The 26,599-nt window shown below is 31.8% G+C and overlaps 2 protein-coding genes across 3 annotated transcripts in view; one reads left to right on the top strand and one right to left on the bottom strand.

Moving 5' to 3' along the window:
• Positions 1–2,549: 2,549 nt before the first annotated feature.
• Positions 2,550–12,232, top strand: LOC107169478 (uncharacterized). Of its 2 annotated transcripts, none has more exons than XM_015519227.2 (5): positions 2,550–2,818; positions 6,459–6,503; positions 8,584–8,615; positions 8,690–9,602; positions 9,687–12,232. In XM_015519227.2, the coding sequence occupies exons 2-5, from the start codon at positions 6,476–6,478 to the stop codon at positions 11,579–11,581; spliced, it is 2,868 nt and encodes a 955-aa protein (XP_015374713.2). In that variant the 5' UTR covers positions 2,550–2,818; positions 6,459–6,475; the 3' UTR covers positions 11,582–12,232. The 2 variants fall into 2 exon arrangements, with proteins under 2 accessions (XP_015374713.2, XP_015374712.2); XM_015519226.2 differs by having other exon boundaries at positions 2,551–2,818; positions 8,690–9,614.
• A 6,211-nt stretch (positions 12,233–18,443) lies between these two features.
• The window catches only part of LOC107169476 (chitin-binding domain protein thawb), a 59,861-nt gene continuing 51,705 nt past the window's right edge, over positions 18,444–26,599 (bottom strand). The window contains exons 4-7 of the mRNA XM_089222872.1: positions 25,855–26,044; positions 25,603–25,721; positions 21,715–24,776; positions 18,444–20,594 (exon numbers count right to left, since the gene is read on the bottom strand). Of these exons, the coding sequence (XP_089078998.1) occupies positions 20,183–20,594; positions 21,715–24,776; positions 25,603–25,721; positions 25,855–26,044 (3,783 nt within the window). The 3' untranslated portion in view covers positions 18,444–20,182. The remainder of the gene's footprint in view (positions 20,595–21,714; positions 24,777–25,602; positions 25,722–25,854; positions 26,045–26,599) is intronic.

Below are 26,599 nucleotides of genomic sequence, written 5' to 3'. Positions count from 1 at the left end.
CATAATCTTTATTGATAAAAATGTCAATTATTAAAAAAGAAATAATAACTAATAAACCTGAGTGCGGAGTCAATAAGACTAAATAAAATATATATTCCTTTTCCTTCCTATACATGCATATATTTTGTAGTCGTAATTTATATATCTTAGAAAGGTTATACATTTTATTAATTATTTCAAATGAACAATATAGAACTCAAATCAAAAGTGCATTGAAAAAAAGATATTTTTAATATTACATCTTACATCTATTAACTATAGTTCCAGTTGAATTTTCGTAATAGTTTAGATTCTGTATGATTAATATTAGATTAATAAATAAATATTTTTATAATTTTATTTTATATATTTATATAAATGTTTGAACGTTTATCGTTCGATGTACTTACAAACAGTTTACTGATGTAGAATAATGTATACATATATTTTTTAATACATACAAACTTTTATTTTTAAATAAAATAAATTCTCTGTAGATAACTTAAAGTACCTAAAACGAAATATGATCACTATAAAATGTATAGATACATACATGACATTATTTTTATTTTTTAAATAAAAAACGACTTCACTGCTTTATATTTTTTTATTATTGATAATATTATGATACTGGTGATTTTTTTAAGTAACATTCATTTTTTATCCCCAAAATAATAAAAAAAAATTGAATAATAAAAAAAAAATGATTTAAATATTAATTTATTGATAAACGAAATTTAAATTATCTGTAAAGTATTTACCTTTTTGAATGACATACATTTTTAATTTCGTATTCCGATGTAGAATATTGTTTAGATAACTTAAATAGATATACACATAAATTTAATTTTGAACCAGTGATTGATTTTTATATTTTAATAAGATTCTAACATAAACAAATAATTAGGTATATAAAGAATAAGTTAGTTATAATTTATAAATTTATAATTATTTAAATTACAGATGAATGGAGCAATTCAATAAAAATAACAAGTTTAGCAATATTGATTAGCATAGAAAAAGTAAAAATTTGTTTTTAATAAATTTAAAAAAAAAATCTTAAAATGTACCTACTAATATTTTAAGAATTTTTAAAAATAAATATTTACCTTTTAAAACATCATTCTGTACCTACATATATATATTTATGTAAATTTTTAACGAAGACTATGATGTATGTATACAGTTTGAATCGTAATGTTTGTCTCAGAAACTTAAAAAATTCACCAAAACCATGGCAAACGCATGAGAAATCCAAAGTTTAGATACCTATAAGGACTGGTTACGAGTGTTACGACCCGGTTATTGAGCGTTATTTATTATTTTAAACTTAATATTTTTACGCCAACGTCGAGACTACGGTGAACGAAGCATGCAAATTACAAATAGCTACTGTTAAATATCTATGTATACGATTTTAATATGATAACGATGATAAATATTAAATTATGTAGTACTACAGCGCATATAAACGGAATCTGATCAGCCGCACGAGCACTGCACTCATGTAATTATATATTAATGATATATTTTTGAAACATATAAAATTATAGGCGTGTGCAGAAATTTTTCACAGGATGTGTAGAATTATTTTAGTATATAGGGGTTATTGATCTACTACAATTCAGTAAGATAAATATTGTCTCTGTATTATATGATCACAATATAAGTTTATGGTAAATTCAATTTGTTTAGAGGCTGTTTTATTGATAGTGAAAATAAAGAATATTATATTATGTAAATGTAATATCATTATCGACTATTGTATAAAATACAATTTTTGCAGAGTGTGTAACTGCACACCACTTTTGCACGCCTACATGTATAAAATAAATATTACGTTGTTAAGTGTTCGCACGCAACAATCGGACAAATCGATCACGTGGTATTTTTTTCGATAATCGATTAATGTGATGTTCCGTATGGGGTATTATGCGTGTAGGTTACACCAAATCTCGCAGATGAGTAGTTGAACGTTAAAGTCGCTAGTCGTATTATCGATACACATCAGTGAACTGCTCAGAAGTCAGAAAATGATACAATATCATATTATTCGCTATCGATCATTAAGAACTGCTTCAGCGTATGCACAAGTTTAAAATATAACGTGACAAACGGTTGAATATTACGCGTCTGTACGGCGTCCGATCGATCCCGGGGACGGCGAACGAGTGTGATGCGTTACCTACACGAAAGTATCGTAGTGATAGAATATTATAACGGAGATGAAAATATTACCTACTCTATTACAGGAGTATGGTGATAATAATAGTATAATATAATAACCGTACCGCTCGGCAAATTCAGCGTAAGTGATCGTCTCGCGCGGGGTACAAGCCACGGCCAGAGTGTACACAAGACAGACTACGCGACCTCGTGACGAGAAGCCACCGCCGCCGAACGTCTCTGCGGACGTCCTCATCGTGAAAGTGCTCGTCCGCAGCACGCACGGGGGGACAGGCCCCACCGCGGTGTGCAGGCGACGGCGCCGATGACGCGTTTCGCCCCCACGGTCGGCGGCCAAGCTTTGGTCTCGGATCTACCTATAAATAATCGCGTGCTCCCGAAACAAACATTCACAGTCGACCCGTTCGCCGAACCAACAGGGACGCACATCACTGCAGCGCTCTCGCCACCACCATCACCGCGTGTACAACGAATTTCATTTTTTTCATTAAAAATAACATTCGTACGACGCGTCGTCGTGCGTTTAAGTCTCTGCTATAGTGTGATCGAATAAAAATAGTGTTTCGTGTCTGGATTTAATTTTTTGTGCACTTCTATAATATACACAACCGCGGTGTCCACCGCAAATACCGTTAAATCCGTCGGCTAAAAGGTAAGAAGTCCGATATATAATACCATAATAATATATAGGAATAGAGAGATATAGTCGTCCATCATTATTGCTGTCATTATATAATTTTTCACGACGCGATTCGTCCGAGCATTTTACATATTATGTTCGTCTTCGACGAAAACACTGTTAAATCAATGTATATTAACATTCTATATATTATAATACTATGCACCTATATGTTATGTACTCTACATTGTATATATATATGTACTATACGCGATACACGTTGTACTCCTATATCGGACGCAGTACAAAACGTATCGTAGGTATATTATTATATTATTATATAATATGATGGTGTTTGTTCAAATACACTTTTCAAGTTGCAGTCATAATTATTATTATCATATTTTATCTGTTATTTATTATATTATACAGTTGTGTTGTAAAATAATAATAGTAGCCTTTTTGGTATCAAACGAACGTTCAGAAATATCTTTCATCAGTGTATTATTATTACGTCTCATACATGGTTATTCAATTAGGTATAACATGATATTATAATATAATAATATAGGTACATATGATCTGACTTGCAACACTTGAGCACCGTTCGCTTTTATCTTTAAATGTTTTTTAAACGATTATCATTTCCATCGCGAAGTATTCAAATATAATTACATTGTAAAATATTTCATCATTTATTATAAGAAAATTAAAAAATTATACTTAAAAAATTGAAATTTTAAATTTTTGTATAAATATAGTACCTATTAGTATAGTTTTAGTTGTATATTGTTTTAAAAACAACATTGTAATTGAGACCTAAGTTCTTTTTTTCAATATGATAAATTACAACCAAAATTATTTTTTCGATAAAAACGTGAACAATTAAAAAACAATTAACCAACGTTTGACATATATATATACTTATAAAATATAGACAACTCTTATTAAAATTCAGACATTTTTTGTCTGGTTTTAAGTTATACATAGCGAAGGACATATAGCAACTAAATTATATCACATACCATAGTATTAATAATAAAGCATACCAAAAACATTAAAACATTTTTTTTTTTAAATCACTAGTGCTTCATTTTAGTTTTTTTTTTATTAAATACAAAATAAAAATTTCAAATCAAAATAATTTAACAAAATCAATGGCCATGGTGTGAGGTGGTTTAAATGTAATTTCTATAATTCGGTATATAATATAGGAAACAATTCGTGTAATAATGTTTCATCAAGTTATTTTTGTGAATAAAACAAAGAGAAAATAATATTATAATTTGATTTTAAGCATTCTTTTTTTTACTAAAATTCTATTCAAATGATTTTGATAAGTAATTTTTCTATTTAAATGAATTACCTGTCGTTATGAAATAGGACGATAAATAATACAAGTAATTATCGATTAATGTCACGGTAAGGTATCGAATACAATTCCATTTTGTTGGTATCGACAATTACCACCAAATACAAAATATACACTGTTCGAGAAAACGACGTTGAGAGAGCGAAATTGAGAGGTTCGACAGACCAACAGCTGTAGTAGGTGTAGTACGCAAGACCTATAAACGATAGACGGTTTAATATAATTAGGTATAATATGTATTTGTCGATCAAAATTTGTTTTTAATTGTTGTAACTCGGTACGCAAATATAATATGTTATAATATACGCAATAATAATAATAATATTATGCGCAATCTGTGGCTGGTCTGTGTTCGTTCCCATTGTAACAATTTTTATAAAATAATAACAATAATAAAACAAACGTCTAACGTCACACATTATTATACATATATAAATATACGATATATAGGTACACGGGTATATAAGGCTATTGTGCGGCCACCGTCGCTTACTCGTAAATCGTGTAATTAACTGACATTAATCGGTTGCAAAATATCATCGTCGACGCGTTTTCAAACCGTTCGCTGGGTCGCATCCGAAATTGGAACGGTCGTAATTTTCGAGTGTGAGAAGAAATACACAGTATAGTGGCGTGTTACAATAAGAACGGTGGCGAACAATCGTTCGGAAACGTGCAGTGTTACGTGATTTGCGCGCAAAAAGCTTCGCTCGAATTGAATATTTACATAGGTATATAGGTACATATTTCACAGTAACAATATAACGTGTACATAAACCTATTTTATGATATTGTATATATAGATTGGTTATGTAGAGTGATTATGACACGATGTCAAATGCCCGAAATTTTTTACGTCATCAGGATTCAAATACTAATAAAAACTAATCGAAAAAGTATATAAGTCGAACTATACGATTCCAATCGGGTGATATATCAACAATATATATTTATCGGTCCAGTATAAAAGACGGACTATTCGTCTGCCGCGAGTTCTCGTTTTTATTCACGAATTGTCAGACAGTATCGGTTTGACATATTTGCATCACATATTTTAGGAAAATTATCTAGAGTACAACAAATTAAAACACCACCAGTCGAACGTAATAAAATAAATAGTCTCGTTATTAAACTATCATCACTTGGCGTTCAAGATCACCGCATCGTTTACATAACTTAGATATAATATAGATCGTTGCGACGCGCCATCGATTTTTGCAACGTTTATTTTACGTTTTCACCGTGTCGATCCATCGATAGCCCGACACAACCTGAATACGTGGCACAGGCGATATAACGACCCAACAAAATGTTATAATAATATTATATATTGTGACTTTACCTATATTAATAATAAATAATAATATATAAAATGAAACGAACTCCTCGACCCGATCGGATCGATTTACAACCGACGTGCTATTATATCATTAAAAAGTTGCAGTTCGCGGCTCATAAAATAGGTAGACACGGGTAAAAACAAAACACATTAGCCGCGCAAAGACGAGTCGCCTACCGCACAGACTCCAAAAACAATGAATTCGACACACTGTGGCTTAAGCCATACAATTCAGCTGTTATTAGCTTATTATTACGATCGTTTCGTTTGGCTGAAGGTGAGCCGAGAAAATTCAAAACGGAACGGTCGCCGCCGGATATTCCTAGTTCGACAACGATCTCGTAGACCTTACACGGTCACACGCGTCTACTCTTGAACTTTGGTGCGCGCGCATTTTACGCCGGAATGACCGCCGCGCCATCGCCTTCGCTCTTTGGCCGCTCGGTGACTAAATCGATCACCGTAATTATCGCGTTATAGGAACGTTGACCAGCCTAGAGAGTAACAGTTTTTAAATAGGTATACCTATTTAACCATGTTAGGTGCCTACTCATATACATATATACACACGCATTGCGCGTGTGCATTTCGATTTGACACAGACCGATATCGGAACTGATGACCCGAAGGACGTGTCGACGGGAATTATAAACTTAGTTCTGCGATTTCGATCCAGACTGGCACTATCATTAATAAGGAATATATTGTACATAGGTACCTATAATTATTTTTGTTGCACCATTATGGCATTATGCAGTTGTATCGTTAAAACACATACCGCCTATACCATCATGGGCACATGAAATCCGCACGAAATCAGCCGAAAACAATATTATTATATTATAGGTATTATACAAATGCGTTTTGCCCTATTGTTATGACATAATATTATTTTATACTAAACTTAACCATATCATAATATTATTTTATAACTGTTGTTTTGGTTTTTTGTTTGTTTCCAGGTGGTGTGCCAATCATCATGAATACGTCTTTCTTGCAGTTGCTGTGTAAGTAATTCAAATAGTAACACGCGCGATCCATTATTATGATTAATCGACCACACGATTGAAGCTCAACTGTGTAACCACACAATAAATGTATAAGATATATATATATATATATATAATTAACTGCAGCCGATAATATGCGTGTGGGACTTGTGTGTATTAAATTGATAGCATCACGAATTCTATTAGTTTCTCTTCCAATTGCATGTATCGGAGCATAGTATAAAATGTTGTTCGATGTTATTTTTTTTTCGTTAAATTTTGACAGTACAAATCGTAATTGCGTTCGTGATATTAGATTAGCTGTCGGATGCACGTTGAATATAAGTTATGTTTATAATAACATTTTACGATAAGATCCCGTGGCAATAATAATAGACGAGTGTGCCAATTCGTTGGAAGGCGATTTTCGCAATGAAACGCCGTAATTGGCATTAAACGACCTAGAGGGGTTATCGTAAATTCCCATCCCGAATACGTGTCGTACCGACTTCGTGGGATAAATGTCATTTGGGAATGGATTTTATTTTTTTCCCTGCTACGGTGGTGATTTGTGAACTTTCAAAAATTATTTCACAACCGACAATGAGAATCTTTAAAAAGAAAAAAAAAAATAATAAAATAAAATGCAAATATATCACATCTCTTCTCTCCAGCGGAGACGGTACACATATCGACTGTTATATTTCACCCAGGTTTTCAAAAGAAAACACGACGGTGACTGCAGTATGCAAACCAAGCTCGTGCATGAAGTCGTGACTGTGCGAGATGATGAACGAGACGACTGCCCCGTCTCGTCAGCTGGTGGCTTCGTTGCTCAATTTGTCCGAATCCGGCAAGCCAAAACGGCCGAGGCTTGCAAAACGGTCTTAAACAGACGGGCTTTCCGTGCAATTGCAATATCTGTCCATTTCGTTCGTCTTATTGTTAAAACCACACAACAATAAAATAACATAATGTATCGTCCAAGTCCGAGTAGATTAATTGTTCCACATGACGAGTTACACCGTCAAACTATAAGGAAGTCACAGCCTAGTGGTCAACAAGGCGTAAGCCCCGGCAAAGAAGATTGTATCACTATCGTTGTGATATAATTTGATTGAAAAAATGTATACGGCGCGGCGCATAATATTTCGTTTAAATAGTTTATAATATATATCACCATAAAATTAATTTTACAACGAAACTAGGCGTGACAGTGCATAGAATACAATAATATTATAATAGTAAACAGCTATTTCGCAGTGTTTGTTGATTGGGAGACAATTATATCGTTTAACGATTAATACTAATACACACGAGTATTCTATATTTTTATTTTAATAAATGGGTAGCTTGAAAGTCAGTGAAATAATATTTTTAAGTGCATTGTTCAGTTAAATTTTCACTTGATCCTTCAATAATTCTATCGTTTATATGATGTTATACTATGAATAGTATTTTTACAAATTATTAGAAATGTCAAATGATTCAAGAATAATTAAATTTATTTAAAAATACCTGAGAGCCGTTGAATCCAAATAATACAAATTAAACATATTAAATTGCTTTTTTAAGAGTTAAGAAATTTATTAGTACTTCAGTGCATGTACTTCTTTTAAAAACTCTTTGAAAATATATTTCAAATACAAAGAGAGTGCTGGTGACTTAATTACAAGTGGGTAAATAGTGTTGTGTGTTTATATATAAAATAATTAATATCTTGCATGTGGTTAATATTTACAACATGTTAATAAAGTTTATTGCATAATTGTTGGTATTTTCGTGAGAAATTTTTAAAAAATATGTAGGGAATGAGGTCACGTGTTAAACAGGTAATGCTCGATTTTCATAAATTAGAATAGACGAAATCAGTTGTTAACGTTAACAATAGATCCTACAATTTAAGTGACATAATGTTTAAAATAACTCAAACCTCGACAAGGTTAAACTCTTTGATCAGTTATCTAATTAAAATATATGCTCTACATTCTTCTTTTATTTCTAAGTAGTTCACACACTTTTGTCAATAATAATTTCTCTTTAATTTGTATTTTATTTTGATTAAATAAACATAATCAATTATTTTTTAATGTTTCAGGTGCCTTATTTGCACTATCCCATTATGCATTGGTGAGTGTCTCACATAAATTTGACATATTATAAAAAAACGCCATTGCTAAATATATTCCATACATTTATTTTAGGCACAAAGTGGTTATAATTACAACAAACCATCAAACCCATTGAATGGTCCAACTACAGCAATACCATACGGTAACGATGGATTAGTAGGTAAGCCATCGGGTACTAGTTATCCTACTTCATTCCCAACTACGGTTTCATCATACCCAACTCAGGCTGATCAATTTGGTTCTACTGGACCTACTGGTACGCCCAGTTTTACTGGTGGATATGGTGGCCAAACAGCCTATCCTACATCTGCACCTCAAGATTTCACTACCGCTAACTTCCCTACTTCAATTGCACAACGACCTGGAAACTTCCCTACTGGTTCAGGTTCATCACCTGGATATGGTTCTTCTAGTGATGGTTCTTCTGGTCCTAACACAAGACCAAGCTATGGTCCAAGTGGACAAGAAAGTTTAGGAGCCCCTCAAAGTGGTAATGGATATGGTGTTGGATCAGGATCTGGTTTTGGATCTGGAAGTTCAAAACCAAGTGGATTTGGTGGAAGTTCAGGAACCCCAAGTTCGACTGGTTTTGGAAGTGGAAATGCACCTGGTAGTTATGGAAGTGGAAACAGTGTAGGAGCTACAGGATTTGGAAGTGGAAGCGCCCCAGGTAGTTATGGAAGTGGAAACAATTTAGGAACTACTGGATTTGGAAGTGGAAATGCTCCGGGTAGTTATGGAAGTGGAAACAGTGTAGGAGCTACAGGATTTGGAAGTGGAAATTCTCCTGGTAGTTATGGAAGTGGAAACAGTGTGGGAACTACTGGATTTGGAAGTGGAAATGCTCCTGGTAGTTATGGAAATGGAAACAATGTAGGTATTACCGGATTTGGAAATGGCAATGCTCCAGGTTATGGTGGTAGCAGTGGTTCTTTACCAGGAACAGGTTTTGGTAGCAACCCGGGATCAAGCGGTTTTGGTATAGGTAATGCACCTGGTAAATATTACAGTAAAAGAAATAAATAGTTTATTGCCTTATACTTACACGGTGCAATTAATTTATTTTTAGGCAATTATGGAAGTAACAATGTTGGTACACAAGGACCAAATACTTTTGGCAATGGCGTTGGTGGCGGATCCAGGCCAAGTTATGGAGGCACCGGCATTGGTGGACCAAGCAGTGTAGGTGGTGGAGCTTCTGGTGCACAGGGACCTAGCAGTTTCTTTGGTGGAAACAGTGGTAGTCAAGGACCTAGCAGTTTCTTTGGTGGAAACAGTGGTAGTCAGGGACCTAGCAGCGTTGGAGGTGGAAATTCTGGTTTACAAGGACCTGGCAGTTTCTTTGGTGGAAATGGTGGTAGTCAGGGACCTTCCAGCTTTGGAAACGGTTTTGGATCTGGAATCTCACCAGCTGGAAATAATGACGATGGTTCTTACGAGGGTGGTGACTTTTCTGCTATACCCGGAGAACCAGGTACCGACTACCCAATACTATCAGAAATACCAAATACTTCATTTACTTGTAACCAGAGATTGCCAGGTTACTACGCTGATACTGAAACCAGATGTCAAGTATTCCATATATGTTCTAATGATATTAAATACGATTTCTTGTGTCCTAATGGAACAATATTCCACCAACAACACTTTGTGTGTGTCTGGTGGAACCAGTTTGATTGTTCGACTGCTGAAAGCCTATACGGCTTGAACGCTAATATTTATGACTACTCAAAAGTAGGTGCTCCAGGACAATCAGGCCCACAAGGACCTATCGCCAACTTCCCTGGACAAGTGGGTCCTAATGGCCCAATTGGTAACTACCCGAGTTTAGCTGGACCACAAGGACCAATTGCTAACTTCCCAACAATTTCTGGTCCACAAGGTCCAGTTGCAAACTACCCAGGACAATCAGGACCACAAGGACCTACTGCCAATTATCCAGGCCAAACTGGTCCCCAGGGTCCAATAGCCAACTACCCAGGACAGTCTGGTCCTCAAGGTCCAGTTGCAAACTACCCAGGACAATCAGGACCACAAGGACCAACCGCCAATTACCCAGGCCAAACTGGTCCTCAGGGTCCAACAGCCAACTACCCAGGACAGTCTGGTCCTCAAGGTCCAATCGCTAACTACCCAGGACAATTAGGACCACAAGGACCAACTGCAAATTATCCAGGCCAAACTGGTCCCCAGGGCCCAACAGCCAACTACCCAGGACAGCCAGGTTCTCAAGGCCCAACTGCCAACTACCCAGGACAGTCTGGTCCTCAAAGGCCAACAGCTAACTACCCTGGCCAATCTGGTATCCAAGGCTCAACCGCTAACTACCCAGGACAATCTGGTTCTCAAGGCCCAACCGCTAACTACCCAGGACAATCTGGTTCTCAAGGTCCATCTGCAAACTATCCAGGACAGGCAGGATCACAAAGTCCAACATCCAACTACCCAGGACAGTCTGGTTCTCAAGGCCCAACCGCCAACTACCCAGGACAATATGGTCCACAAGGCCCAACCGCCAACTACCCAGGACAATATGGTCCACAAGGCCCATCAGCCAGCTATCCAGGTCAACCGGGCTCTCAGGGTCCAACTGCCAACTACCCAGGACAGGCAGGATCACAAGGCCCAACAGCTAACTATCCATCACAGACAAGTGCACTATTCCCGGGTCAACGTCCAAGCAGCTACCCAGGTGCACAAGCCACACCATCGTACCCATCTACAGGTGTGAACAATAATGGTCGGCCAAGTTCTCAAGGTCCGTTTGGAAGTTCGGGCACAACACCTTACCCCAATCAAGGAAGTACAGTGGGATCATATGGTCCAAGCTCAACATTAACTGGTGCATCGCCAACTCCTGCATCATACCCGGGATCAACTTCTATATCTGATGCGCAGTTTGTAAACTCTTACAATAAACCACCAGTACCAGACAGGGAATATTTGCCACCATATAAAAAATGATGACCTAAGCTCAATATTGCCATAATTTAGTTTTACTATAAAATTTATTACCTAGTGTTAGGTTTTTATATTATTTTTATTATTGAACATTATTAATATTACAATAGTTTATTTCGCTTGTTTCAAGTCAATTATATTTTAAAGAATATTCTAAATACTATAGAGTATTATTAAAAAATTTACCTAACTGTTTTTTCGTATCATATCATGTTTATAATAATATTTTTATAAATGTTATTAAATTATGCACTCAAAACATATTACAATAACATACTCATAAATAGCGACTTGTAAGGAGTGCATTTTACAATCGCTTTATTCATTTGTTTATATTCAACGAAAATCTTAATACTTTTGCATTTTTATACTTTTATACTATATTTTAAGTAATCTATTAATCATATATCGAAAACTGTGTTACCATTACTATATATAAGCAATGTGAACAACATTATGAAATAAAATTGATTTTTAGTTTGCAAACAAATGTTTTAACTTAGTAACAGATTTTACACTCCTGTTATAATACCTATCTATATCCTATAATGTACAATAATACGACACAAAATTAGTTTAATTGTAACATAAAATATTTCAATATTTTTTAAAATAAATATTATAAAACATAGAATTATATTCTTTGAAAACAAAGTTTAATACGTATTAATATTTGAATAACTAAAAATATATCATACCAATATAAAGGATATATATTTTTACTATTCAGAATAAAACGGGTAGGTCTTAAGTACTTATAGACTATAGTAGGTACTGAGAATGTACTTGGTATTTATTTTTTTTGTTTTAAATACGTACATTAATGCTATGATTAAAGTTTGTATCATAATGCACCTAGAGAATGATAATTATTAATTTTCTAACTGCAGTATGAAACAATTTTATTAATACAAATAAATGAATAATAATATCGATATCGATTAAGGTTCAGTTAGTGGTTTCAAGTTTCACTAATAGATCCAGAAAGACCGTTTAAAGTATATAATAAAAAGACAAGCTTTGCTTTTAAAAACGTCTAAAAAACAATCACAAGGTTACGTGTAGTGCATGTTTTGTATGTTTTTCTTAAGTTTTTCAGAAAATATAAACAATATTTTTGACCATAAATAATTATGCGTTTTATAGGTTATAATAATTATATAAATTCATATATGTATTTGCGATTAAATATTTTTTAAGTACTTAATAAACATTTTATTATTGAGTATTGTGTCAATAATTCAATTAAACAATCCATATCAATATGTAAATACTAAGATCAGGCACTAAAAACTAAATTCATTTTAAACATCAAAAAAATGTAATACATTTGAATAGTGATCATCGGTATATTACGAATAGAGAGGGAAAAAGTATTAAAATTCCATAAAAAATGATTGTACTTTTTTGAATGGTGGATGACAAGGAGGTTCGTAGCCGTTACAGAATTATCAGATGCCTTCTGAAGCGTCTACACAGTACCACATCATACACGAATAACACGAACGTTGAGCTAACAATTTTAACGCTGGTACATACAATAGTAAAGTTAAATTTGACAACTTTGAACTTTTGAACTCTCGCTAGTGGTTCAAAAACTTACTCTAAAAGCTTATATTTAATACGGCAATAATGTCTTCAATCATCACAATAATAATTTGACCAAAACATAAGTACAATAATCATGTGCACTGTGCAGAAATGTACGGCATCATAGGCGTGCGCAGGGGGTATGCAGGGTATGCAGCTGCAATGCATACCCTGAAGTTCTGTGAGGGGCGAATATCGACTTTGGAAAATTGAAAAATCCAGTTATCAGTTATCAACTACCAAGTATTTGCGAAATACATACTTCTTGTATTGTGTAATGGTATTTATTACAATAGTTTTTTTAATTAAACAGTAGGTTTTTTAATATTTGTGAATTGTGTATACATATTATCAGAATTTTACGAGCTTAAAATAACTTTCAGGGCGCGCTATTGTCAGTCTTCTGCATATCCTGAAAAAGAGGCCTGCGCACGTATAATACGTGGTGTGATAAATTACCTATACAAGTTGATATCACCGCCTAATTATATTTTAATATAATATACGATTTAGTTTGGTTTGGGAATAATAATTAGTTCACAAATTTAATCAACTATATTAATACTTGGAGATAAATAAATTTCAAAAATGCTAGCAATATAAATATATATAATAAAATATCTGTAGGTACCTAATTACGTATAAGTTATAGTTACGTCATACTCGTATGCTGATAGACCGTTTCCGCTCATTATCATTTTTCGTATATGCAGTGATTTATCATTAATTTCAACTTTAGCACATCTATTACCAGTGCTCGACTCAATCATCATTAGCAAGGTACACTCGACATCCATTATAGAGCAAAGTTACTTAAGAGTTACCTGCTATTAATATTTACATACAGGGTGATCCATTTAAGTGGGTACACTAATTATCTCGAAAAGTATTAACTTTTTTTGAATTTTTTTTTTTTAAACTTCTAGGTTTATGTTTTTCTAAAACCGTATAATATTTTAATTTTTTTCACCCTTATATTTATTAGTGAAACCACTGTCAACTTTTGATTTTCAAATGGTAACATATAATAAAAATATCATGAATTAATAATCCCATTTTTATTGTGAATTTACGTTTTATCTAGTTATATTGTGCTATGAAAGAAATACACAACTATACATTATTTTGTAGTATTACAAACTTTGAAGATTGAAGTATTTGCAATGTCATATGGATTCTATTGGATTGAAAGAACCACACAATACGAAAATTAATCAAAACCTGTGATAAATATTGTTACCTTAGTACCTAGTTAAATAAGGAAATTAATAATTAAATTATACAACTTTAACTTGTTATATATTTAAATATATATATATATAAATATACATATTCCTATTTACATACAGAGTCTGACCTATTAAAATTAAACATATTATAAAAATGAAAAATAGTTTAATCAAATTTCAGTTCCAAACCATTTTTGATTTCAAAGTTTTCTTATAATTATGACACACATAAATATATTAAATCGTTTTCCGAATTATAAAACACAATATTTTGCCACTGTTTCGGAATTTTGTAATAAATATAACTTGGTTAATAATATATTTTTAAATATATTTCATTGTAACATTAGGAGTATGAGTTGTAATTTTGATGAATTTCTGCTGTTCCAACAGAATAATACTAATTGTATAAATTTAGATGTAATATGTTTAACAGAAACATGGCATGATATAAACCTTGTAATTTTTTAATTTAAAATTAATAAATTAACCAAAATGATGGTATTATTATTTTTGTGAAATATGGTTTAAGTGTAGATTTTTTGAATATGAATATATAGATGCTAATATTATAAAAGTTAATTTAAAAATTGATAAGTTAGGTATCCTTAAGTTTGTTATGTATTTGTTATATAGGTCACCTTCAGGTAACAAGCACGAATTTTTGACTATTTTAAGTAATTTAATTATCACATTGAATAATTTAAATGAAAAAAAATTATTATTATTGGGGATGTTAATTTAAACATAATTGGCGTGGATAATTAAAAAAACGAATATTTAAATATTATGCTAGAAAATAGATTTAAGTAATTTATCAATGTGTACACTAGAACTCCTGTAGGAATGAAACATTCTTGTTTAAATCATGTATTTTTAAAAAATGAAAAAAAAACCTAAATAGTAGCCGGAGTAATATAGACCAATATAACTGAACATTTTTCTACAATTCTGTTTATTGAAATAAAAAATAAAGGAAAGGAAGTTATTAATAAATTGTAAAAAAATAAATGAAAAGTTTAAAAATGAAATGTGGACTGAGATGTTTAATTCAAATGGCGTAAACAACAGTGTAAAAATTTTCATAAATAAAGTAACTCAAATTGTAGGTTCTTCAATAACAATAAAATTGGAAAACTCAAAAAATAAAAAATATAAAAGAATGGATAATAACAGGTCTACTATGCTATGTACGCCTTAAACAAGAATTATCCTTAAAAATAACTAAACACCCGAATAATGCTAAACTTGTTTCTTATTATCACAAATATAAAAATAAATAAATGAATATTAAGAGTAGCAAAAAATACTTATTTTAAAAATAAATTTAATAAAGTATTTTTCGGTCTTAAGCTTACTTAGAAAGTAATAAAAGAAATTACAGAAAAACATACTTAAAAATAGGACGATATTAGTCATGTTACAGTGAATAATAAAATCATAAATACTTGTGACGATCCGCACATGGTTTCAAAGACATTTAATAGTTATTTTACTAACTTAGAAAAGACACTATCAAATGATATTATTAAGTCTACGTTGATATACAATGAGACTGCTTCTGGAGTCTCTTTCAACAATTATTGTTTTACTGAAATTATTAAAAAGTCAGATGTTTAGAATATTCTTATAAACCTTAAAGACAAACTGCAGCTGGATGAGATGGAGTATTGATTAAAATATTAAAACATGTAGATAATTATATAATAGGTCTTTTAACACATATATATAATCTAAGTATCAAAAATAGTATATCTCCAGAAGAATTCAAGTTAGCAGTAATTAAACCTTTATTTAAAAGAGGAGATAAATCGTGCTTAAATAACTACAGACCAATTTCTATGTTAAGTGATTTTTCAAAAATATTTGAGAAAATCATCAAAAGTAGGCTTATACAATATTTAGAAAAATTTAAACTTCTATCGAAAAATCAATTTGTATTTAGACCAGGCCTAGGAATAAAAAATGCTCTATATAGCGCAATAAGTTTTATAAATTATGCTCTGAACAATAATAAAAAAGCTTTGGTGATTTTCTTAGACTTGGGCAAAGTATTTGATATGGTGGATTATTATTATTATATCATATTATAGAACTTTTAAAAATTTTGCCAAATTTTGGTATCGTATTATCAAGCTTGGACTGATTTCGGAGTTACTTGGAAAATGCAAGGCAAATAAATGGTATTACCGGTGATAAAATGTATATAAATTGCGGTCTTCCTCAAGATAGTGTTTTGGGCCCAATTTTATTTATCCTATATAATAACAGTATTTGTAGTCTATATATTGAGGGATTGATCGTCACATAATATGCCGATGACACACGTGTCTCCTCTTCTTAAGAGACTCCTGGAATGAGGTGTGTATAAAAGCATTAAAAGAATTTTAAAAAAGTAGTAGAGTTCATAAATTATAGAAAGCTATCAATAAATTATAATAAAACAATGTTTGTGAATTTCGTGACAAATAACAAAGAAGAACATTTCGATAATTTAACGATACACTTTTGTGACAGTTATAATTTGTGCAATGATAAACTATGTAAAACCATATATGGAGTCTCAAGTATACGTTATTTGGGTTTAAAGATTGATAAACACATGAGGTGGAATCTAAATGTAAATAATTTATTAATGTGTCTTCGTATTTTGATTTATAGCTTTTATAAATTACGCGAGATTGTACCAATGCATGTAATTCGTACAGTATATTTAGCCCTATATCAAGCAATGATACAATATGGACTGTTAATTTGGGGAATTCTCTCAGCAAATGGACTGTAACCATTATTAATACATCACAGACATATTATGACATATTATAGCTCGTATATGTCTAGATAAATCCACTCTCAAAGGTTCAACTTTTACTAATTTAAAATTATTTAATGCGTATTACCATTGAACCTACTGTTCAAAAAAATTGTTATGTTATGGGTGCTAAATAACTATTAGGACACTTGCATTAAATATTCCAGCTTTCTTCCTTAGTGGAAAAATGTTTGTCAACAATTATAAAATATCTCATGGTTTAAAAACTTAAAAACAGTTAAAATATTTTGAAAAATTTTCCGTTTACGGGAAATGCTTATAAAAATGTTTAGTGAAAGTTTCAAATTTAATATCATATTTTTCAAATTCCAATATTTCTTCATTTTTTTTTATCGCTTTTAAAAATTACATAATATTTAAAAAATATTTTGATTCAAATTTAACTCATTTATGTGACATTTTAAATTTTCTATAAAATTCAATAATATGTTACTCTTAATATAATACTGGCACTACTTTTTTTTTTATATTTTGACAAAATTATCAAAATCTCAGAATTTTTAAAATGATCATGTAGTAAAAAAATTATAGAATGTTCAACATTTGTAATTAGAAATCGAAAATATAAAACAAGGATTCTCAAAAATCGTTCGAAAAATAAGGAAAATATCTAAAAAAAAAAATAAGACAGTTTTTAGAAACATTTTAAATTCAAATTTGAACAAAATTAGATATTTAAACGAAAAAAACGATTATAGTTACTTTGTTATAATTTAATAATATTGTTTGTGAATGCTTGAAACTTTTAAAGTATATATTATATACTCTATTTTATACACTGAATAACATTTTCAAATGCAATTTTTTTTTTCGGAAAAAAATAAATCATCCTACTGTATTACTAATAACTGACAATAGTAAAATAAATTACCTAATTTGATAGTGGTAATATCATAAGATATTCTTAATCATATAGCTCGACAAGCCGTCATCGCTCAAAATTATTTTTCGTACATAAATAATGATTTTATAACACGGAATTTGAATTTAACACATTTATTACGATGGCTCATTCTACTACAATATTAATATACAGCTAAGCGGTACTCACTTGCCGAGGTACATTCAACATTTACTATACAGCAAAGCGATTTCTCCGGGTTTGCATTAGCCATGATGGTCGTATTATTTGGATATAAACTATTGATATATGAATATAGGAATAGGTTACCAATTTATGATAAACGATAATTGACAATCAATTACTACTGAGTATACACAATAATTTTATGTTTTATTTACAATATTATGCAATTTACATAATACATATAATGTGATAACATTATTACATGGCATATAATGTAATTCGACTCATAATGTGAGTAAATTAAAAATATTATAAAAGTATCATTACTTAATTCATATTTCATACGAACTACTTAATAATAATATACCTACGAGTAAAATATGTTTCACACGTACATACGCGTTTACATTGCTTATGAATAAATGAAAAAGGTAAGCAGTTTTTAACACATAGATTAAAATAGTTATAATAATATTCTCTCAATCAATCAATGTTAACATTTTTAGATTGATGATATAAACCATGTTTGTTACAGCTTGAAAGAAGGTAAATAGTAAGTAAGCTCTTATAATAATTATCAGCAGGTATGCAAAATAAAGTTTAAACTTAATGTATAATAAAATAATGTGCAAAAGATAAATAGAGAAATATATTTTTACTTTTAAATATAAATATCAAAAATACATACATTGTACAATATCAATTGTATGCAGTTGATAATTAAATTAAAATTGAATCTTAACAGAAATCTACTTTTGATATATGAGCAAAATTATATAATACCATATGTATACAACATATATACAACGTGCATAAGTCTTAGGTAAGCCTAAAACAGTAACACGCCGATTCGCCGAGGACTAGAGTCAAATTACATTATGCGTATATTGTCGAGACATTTACAATTAATAATATGCTGTACTAGGCGATGGCAACTTACTTCTAAACGCTAAATCGACATAATTTAATTATAATTAGGTACAGTGACCGTTATGGAAGATTACTGACTATAGTCTGTTGAAAATTACTGCAACCGTAGTAAATTTTAAATGTTGAATTATTGATGTTATTTTTCATCATAATAGTAAAATTAGTTTAAATAGTGCGTTATGATTTTGGTTAAACAATATCTCACGATATTTTTATAGCTCATCCTGTATGAAATTTAGAAATATTTCATTCGAATATTAACTTTAAATTATAGTCACCAAGACAATTATTACGAGTATTATAAAAGATAGTCAATTATCCTCCTTAGGGTCATGCATTTTGTAAACAATATTTGAAGAGTTGAAAATCAAAATTGAATCAGTAATCTTCGACTAATTTTCTTGTCACAATTAAATTTAAATTTTTGAATTATCAAAAATTATAGCTAGTCGGCTACAGTGGCGCTGAAGTGTTTAAAATATACTATTACACTTTACATCAAGAGGTCCATTCCCCCTATCATCCACCTTTTTAAATTTAATCACCAGATGCAACTAAAAGCACATACATATAGGTAATGCAAATTTTAAACATTTATTTTTACGTTTTATAGTTTTGACGTAAGTCCTGGTTATAGTACTTTACAGCCAGTTCCCTCCCCATTTAAAAAATCTACTATGACATAAATAAATTTTATTAGGGATCAGCGCCACTGTTTGGCCATGATTAAAGTTGAGCATTTAATGTTTTATGTAAAGAAAAATCAGAAATATAATCATGATGTAGACTCAATTGTGTATGAACTGTGACATTTAATTATTTTTTTCTGATTATTATGATTTATCAAATTTGATCATTTTTTTTTAATCCCGAACTGACTACAATATATAAAATACTTATATAAAAATATTATGAAGACAATTCGTAAATAATTTGATTTTTACACGGTTATGACACAGGCGGAATGGAAATACCATCGATGGATAAATGTCCAACTACGACCATTTGGATGCGATCGAGTATAGAGACTTGAGGAGTTCAACTGCTCGGGCGTCAGAATCATCACTCAGCCCCGGACCTACATCGTTAGCTCCCTGCCAAGTGTTTGGTGTCATTGGGGTGGTGGGAACGGGGGTTGACCTACTCCTGTGCACAACTCTTCTCCTAGTTCCTTTTCTAGATTTCTTATACTGTCCGTCCAGTACCGGTGAACCATCTTCCTGTAGTCTCTGACCAAATGGAATTCCTGATGGCGACGATGGCAAAAAAGTAGATGTTGGAGATGATGACGAGACATCATATGCTTGATCAGTACTCCTATTGTCCAATAATGCTTCGATTAAATTGTTTCTAGTCTGCTCGGGGCTATTCTCTTTGTTCGAGTCATTGACCAACAGTAAAACCAATCTGTAAAGTAAAATAAGTGTTTAAATAATAATTAAAAAAACACTATAATAACAAAAAGAATATATTAATTTTTTCAGCTTATCAACTTTATACAAAAATTATTGTAATAATACTAGGTAATACCATAATGGTAAGTGATAATTATTAAACAATGTAAGGTCACAATGTACAAAACATGCAATACAGAACCATATGACATAAATTAAATAATGTTGGCTTATAAATCAAATGAATAATAAATTAGGTAACGTGACAATTATTTTGTGGTATAGAAAAAACCACCACATCGAAGATACAATATGAAAATGCGATATTATTTTGTATTAGGTATGTATTTAACAATATTCATGGAATTATTAACTGATTTAGAAATTAAATAATATAATTAAATCAATATAAAATCATATTATATTTAATATTTATAAATGGTCGTTTAAATTTGAATATAATTTATAATTGAACCTATTAGATTATTAAAAACTGTTTCATATTTGACAAGTGTCAAGTGTAAATAGTTGTATAAGTAGAAGTTATCACATATGTTTTAATAATGTATTATAATATAAGATACATCAATATATATTATTTTCATACATAGGTGCCTAAGCTTTTATTACAAAAAATGTAATTACCTATAAATTATAATTGCTATCTTATTATATTAATCATAATTATCATGAAATTTCATAAATGTTTTTTAAGCTTTTAATTTATTTATTAAAATTAAACGATATGTACACATTATATAAATAGCCACCTTGTAAAAAATATTTTTCAAAAGTATTAATGTACAGATACAAGTATTTATTTTCATAAGTATTTAAAATATATGTATTTGAATACTCAGCACTTCTTAAATAAAAACTTTATTTTAATTTAGTTTAAAAACATTGGTTCGCAAGCATTTCGTGAAATATATTTATTGAATATGAGTTTATTATATTTATAATTAATACATTAACTCCTCTTAATTGTTATTAGATAAATACTTATTATCACTATATAACAAATGCATTATTTCATACGTTGTGTTGTAGCGTATTAACTATTAGTTTTATTGAAAGAAATCTAGACAACAAACGATATTATTAATGTGGTTATCAAGAGTTATTATTATTACCTTTTAACTGTATCATTAACTTGAGCAGTTTTCATAACATTCATCAATACTCCTGCTTCAGATGCATTCAAATGACTGAACATTTCTTTAGCCCTTTGTACAATTACAGTAGTTTCTAAGCCTTCAGCGGGGGTAGTGAAGAACACTGGTGATAGAGTAGTAGATTTTATGTCCGGCTCAGTGTCTATTAAAGGAGACACTGTCCATGACAACGTGGATGCAGCTGGTTTTAGAGTTTTTGCCGTTTGAATACTATTATCTCTGCTTGAATAAAACGAATGACTTCCGGCTAATTGTAGCTGTTCGCTATCTTCTAGTGGTGCATATTCTTGTAGACCAGCATTCGGTGTTTCAGTATACTTCGATGTGATTTCTATTAATGGCGATGAGGTGTATTGTGGAATAATGGTTGATAAATCTGTTAGTGCATTGATACTTTGTGTCATACCATTTATTTCAGCTGCTAAATTTGGTCTCAGTGTTCTTGGTTCTGTGGGTTTCCCTCGTTGATGCTTTGAATCATCAGAAAAATCCAATACTTCTTGTTCTTCGGTAACGCTAGTCTTGATACTTGATGGTTCCGTAGGTCTTACTTCAGCTAGTATTTTACGGAAATTCTCTGGATCGTCCAAATATGCAGTTAAAGCACGCGTAAATACTGCAGCCAGTTCTCTCAATTCCGCCGACGAACGGTTTATATTCAATCCCTGAGCAAATCCTAGGTTCACAGAGTTAGTAGGATTGGTTACAGGCTTACTAGTATCTGCTATCTTTAAGGCGACCATTGGTTCTTTGGTGGTATCATTTCTGAAAAGCTTATCATATGCATCTTTTGTATTTTTCGTCAAAACTGCAGGTATATGTAAAGTATCAACCGGTGTAGTAGTTTTGACCGAATCAACAGTAGTTGAACTTATCCCATTGGTGTATGCTCTGGAAGTTTGTTCAACATGATTAAACTGCAAGTCACTAGCAATAGTAGTCACTTGTGGGGTTTTTACATTATTAAAATACAATGCGACGGAATTCAGTTCATCGTCGGTGTTCGTTTGTGAAGGATAAGTGTTTTGCCCGTCCAAGTCAAAAACTAGATTATTATCTGTTAATGATTGTAATGAGTTTATCATATTTGGGATTAATGTCTCTCCGGTCGGTGGTAATGTGGAATTATCTACCAAATAGTCCACTACCGTCGTCATAACCGGAGAAGCTTGAGTTGAGCTATCTCTAACGATAGGAGTATCGGGTGATCTTTGATATTCAACAAAGGAAAAAGCTCCATTTGGTGAATAATCATTTGTATAAGAACTTGTTACCGGATACGCGGTAGGTGGTACATTTGTCTGAGGAGCTTGTGTGTAGTAATTATCTGGTTGAAAATTAAAACGAGGCGAGTTTTGGTGGCCTACAAATGAAGCTGATTCTGCGGGTACTTGGCTTTCCTTGGCTGGGATGGTTTGTTCATTATCGGCTGGAAAAATAGTAGTCTGTTGTTGATAAGATTGTTGAGTTTCGAAAAGATTGGGCTGAACAGTATCAGACTCTTGGTTCCAATCTGGTTGTATCGTTGTTATTGGTTGAGAGTTGTAGTTATTTGATTGGAAATTATTGATAGCTCCATTCCAGTTAGTTTGTGGCGCGGCAGTCGTCACTTGTTTCCCAAAGTGGTTAGAACCTTCGTTATTCCGGTTTACTGGTGTCGATGTTGTTGATGGTGATGTTTGATGATTTTCAGTTTGTAAATTATTGGAACCCTGATTATTCCAGTTAGCTTGAGCGGCTACTGTTGTGAACGGTGATTGATAATTTTCAGATTGGTAGTTGCTACTACTACCTTGGCTCCAATTCGGTGGTGTTGTTGAAGGTGCATAAGATTGATAGTTGTTAGTTTTATAACCGTTGTTACCATTATTATTCCAGTTAATTTGAGTTGCTGCTGTGGTAGGTTGTGTTTGATAATTTCCGGCTTGATAATTAATGTTACCTTGGTTCCAGTTTGTTTTAGACACAACAGTAGTTGGTTGTGGTTGGTAGGTTACTTGTGAACTGGTGACCCCTTGAACCGATTGAGCACTAGTGGTAAATTGTGGTTGGTAACTAGATTGGAAATTATTGATACCTTGAACGATAGACGGCTGTGCAGTCGTTACAGATGGTGATTGGTAAGAACTAGATTGATAATTGTTATTAGCAGCTTGGTTCCAGGTTGGCTGTTCAGTCGTTACAGATGGTGATTGGTAAGAACTAGATTGATAATTGTTATTAGCAGCTTGGTTCCAGGTTGGCTGTTCAGTCGTTACAGATGGTGATTGATAAGAGCTAGTTTGATGATTATTATTAGCAGCCTGGTTCCAGGTAGGCTGTGCAGTCGTTACAGATGGTGACTGATAAGAGCCAGTTCGATAATTGTTATTAGCAGCCTGGTTCCAGGTTGGCTGTGCAGTCGTTACAGATGATGATTGATAAGAGCTAGTTTGATGAATGTTATTAGCAACCTGGTTCCAGGTAGGCTGTACAGTTATTGTAGACTGTGCTTGATAAGTATTGCTTGGATAGTTGTTATTCCAGATCGGCTGTGCTGTTGTCGAAGATTGTGTTTGATAATTTTCTTGATTCCAGTTTTGTGTAGGTGATTTGGACTGTGAATAGTAATGATTGAAATTAGTTTGCAACTGTTTTCCAGCAAATGAACCCGTCTCAGCTGGAACTTGATTTTCGTCTCTTGAATAGTCACTAAAGTATCTGGCACGGTCAGGCAGTCTACTTTCGGAATTGAAAATAGTTGTACTCGGACCAAACGATCGTTCTGTTACAACGCGATCACTATCACTTGTTTGTGTTGTTGTTTGTACTTTTAACATAGCTTTGGCCAATGTTTCAGCACGCTCTTTAAAAATCCGCTGGTCAGATGCAAGCTGTTCTGCACTCTCTTCATATAATTCAATCGATCTTTCACAATCCACACGGAACCACCAGTCACAAATTAAATGTGATTGACGGAAAACCGTACCATTTGGACACAAAAATGATACTTTCCTTCCATTATCGCAAATGTGAAATACCTGAAAAAATATTTTCATTAATTTATTAAAAAAATATATCAAATGCACTTCAAATATAAAAATAAATCATTTAAATACTTCTAATTTGTAATGATAATTATTTATGTTACTAATACTTCATATCTGTAGCGTGAAAAAACTGATGAATATTTTATCATATTTTGCTAAATTTTATTTATAACACATTACACATAGAAATTGTTTGAAGAAATTTAAAGTGTAGAAAAGGGATATTTTAATTACATAGTTAATAAAATATTTATTTATAACTTTATAAGCAATATTGAATTCGAATTATTTTTTATTTGCATTAAAAATTCATTTGATTCATTATAATATATTCTGTTCCAGTTAAAAACCGAAGTCGGCAGCTGACTACTGCGAAAGTGCTTGGAAACATTATACTTGATCTAGGTATACAGATCTTATAACGGGTGTTGCCTGACTGCGGCCCGACGAAAACTGGCCACCTCCGACTAAGTATCTTAACTTAAACAGATTATAGATATATATAAAATATTGGCTTTTTTTTTTAAATGTAATTAATTAATTGTTACAAAAAATAATTTTTATGAAATTTAAAATTAGAACTTAGCATTTTTTCAAACTTCCATAAAATACATCTGAATCATAAACAATTATCTAATTAACCGTATTACACATGATTAATTTTAATTTTTTGATATTTTTTCACTATCTTCGTCTTCATTAACTATTTTCTACATGATATCATATGAATTATTGTACAACAATTTATATATAAAAAAAATTATATCAGTATTTGAATTTAAAAAGTATTGTTTGCTATAAAAACGTTATTATTTACCTGGCAGTCAGTTTCGGGATCTGCGTAGTAACCAGGTTTCTTCACCTTCTTGCAGCTGAAATCAGTACGAGGTATAGATGGCAATATTGGAAAGTCAACACCTGGACGTCCCATTACTCCTACACAAAATACAGTACATTATTATCTAAAATTAAGCAGTTCCAAAATAGAACACTTGCGTGTTGTTGGTTATAGTGAAAAGTATATTTTCAACACTCATAATATGAAAAAAATAAAATAATAATAAAACACCTTGATACTCCTGTAGTTCCGAGTTATTTTCTAGATCATCAGTTCCCAATTTCCTGGGTGATCTCTTATAGTTATCCCGCTGTCCTTCGAAGTTCTTTTCCAGTTCATCGCTGTCTATCAAGTACGTAGCCGCCTTTAATGCTTCGGCCACCTGCGGTAAACTCTCTTTAGTTGGTATCGGTAACTTGACCTATAACAATTTACCATTCACCTTTAATATTTCGACCAAGACATGTCATTCATTAAAATATATTTGCACGTAATGATTAAAAAAAAAAAAAAAATGCAATATAATTCGCTGTGGTGATTGGTGGGGGTGTGGAAGGGGAGCCATCGAACTTATACCGACATTGCACCGTTTTGGGATGGTTTCGTGCCGCGAGGTGGTTACTCGGTCACGACAAACCGATATTTCTTCAGCTCGTCCGGGAGAAGGTAAAAACTTCGATGGGAACCGAGTTTGTTAAATAATAATAATAATAATAAAATACCACGAGAGACCTCGCACGAATGTCGATGCTACTCGCAATGCTATATTTATTATCCAGTGTAGACTTTTACTTAGCTCCAACCATACTGTGGAATATATGTATATCACGTTATTGGTGTGAGAGTGAGTCACACGGGGGTTGTCCTCGAAGTCAATAATAACAACTAACACAATATTATTATGTGAAGAAGCACGCAGTTTAACACTGTTAACACACTTGTTAAATTTATTGTACAAGTGTATAATTGAAAAAAT

Source organism: Diuraphis noxia, unplaced genomic scaffold (genome assembly GCF_037042655.1).
Source record: "Diuraphis noxia isolate RWA-SAM2 unplaced genomic scaffold, SU_Dnox_SAM2 contig0003, whole genome shotgun sequence".
Classification (NCBI taxonomy): domain Eukaryota; kingdom Metazoa; phylum Arthropoda; class Insecta; order Hemiptera; family Aphididae; genus Diuraphis; species Diuraphis noxia.
This window is presented reverse-complemented; position numbering and strand designations above follow the sequence as displayed.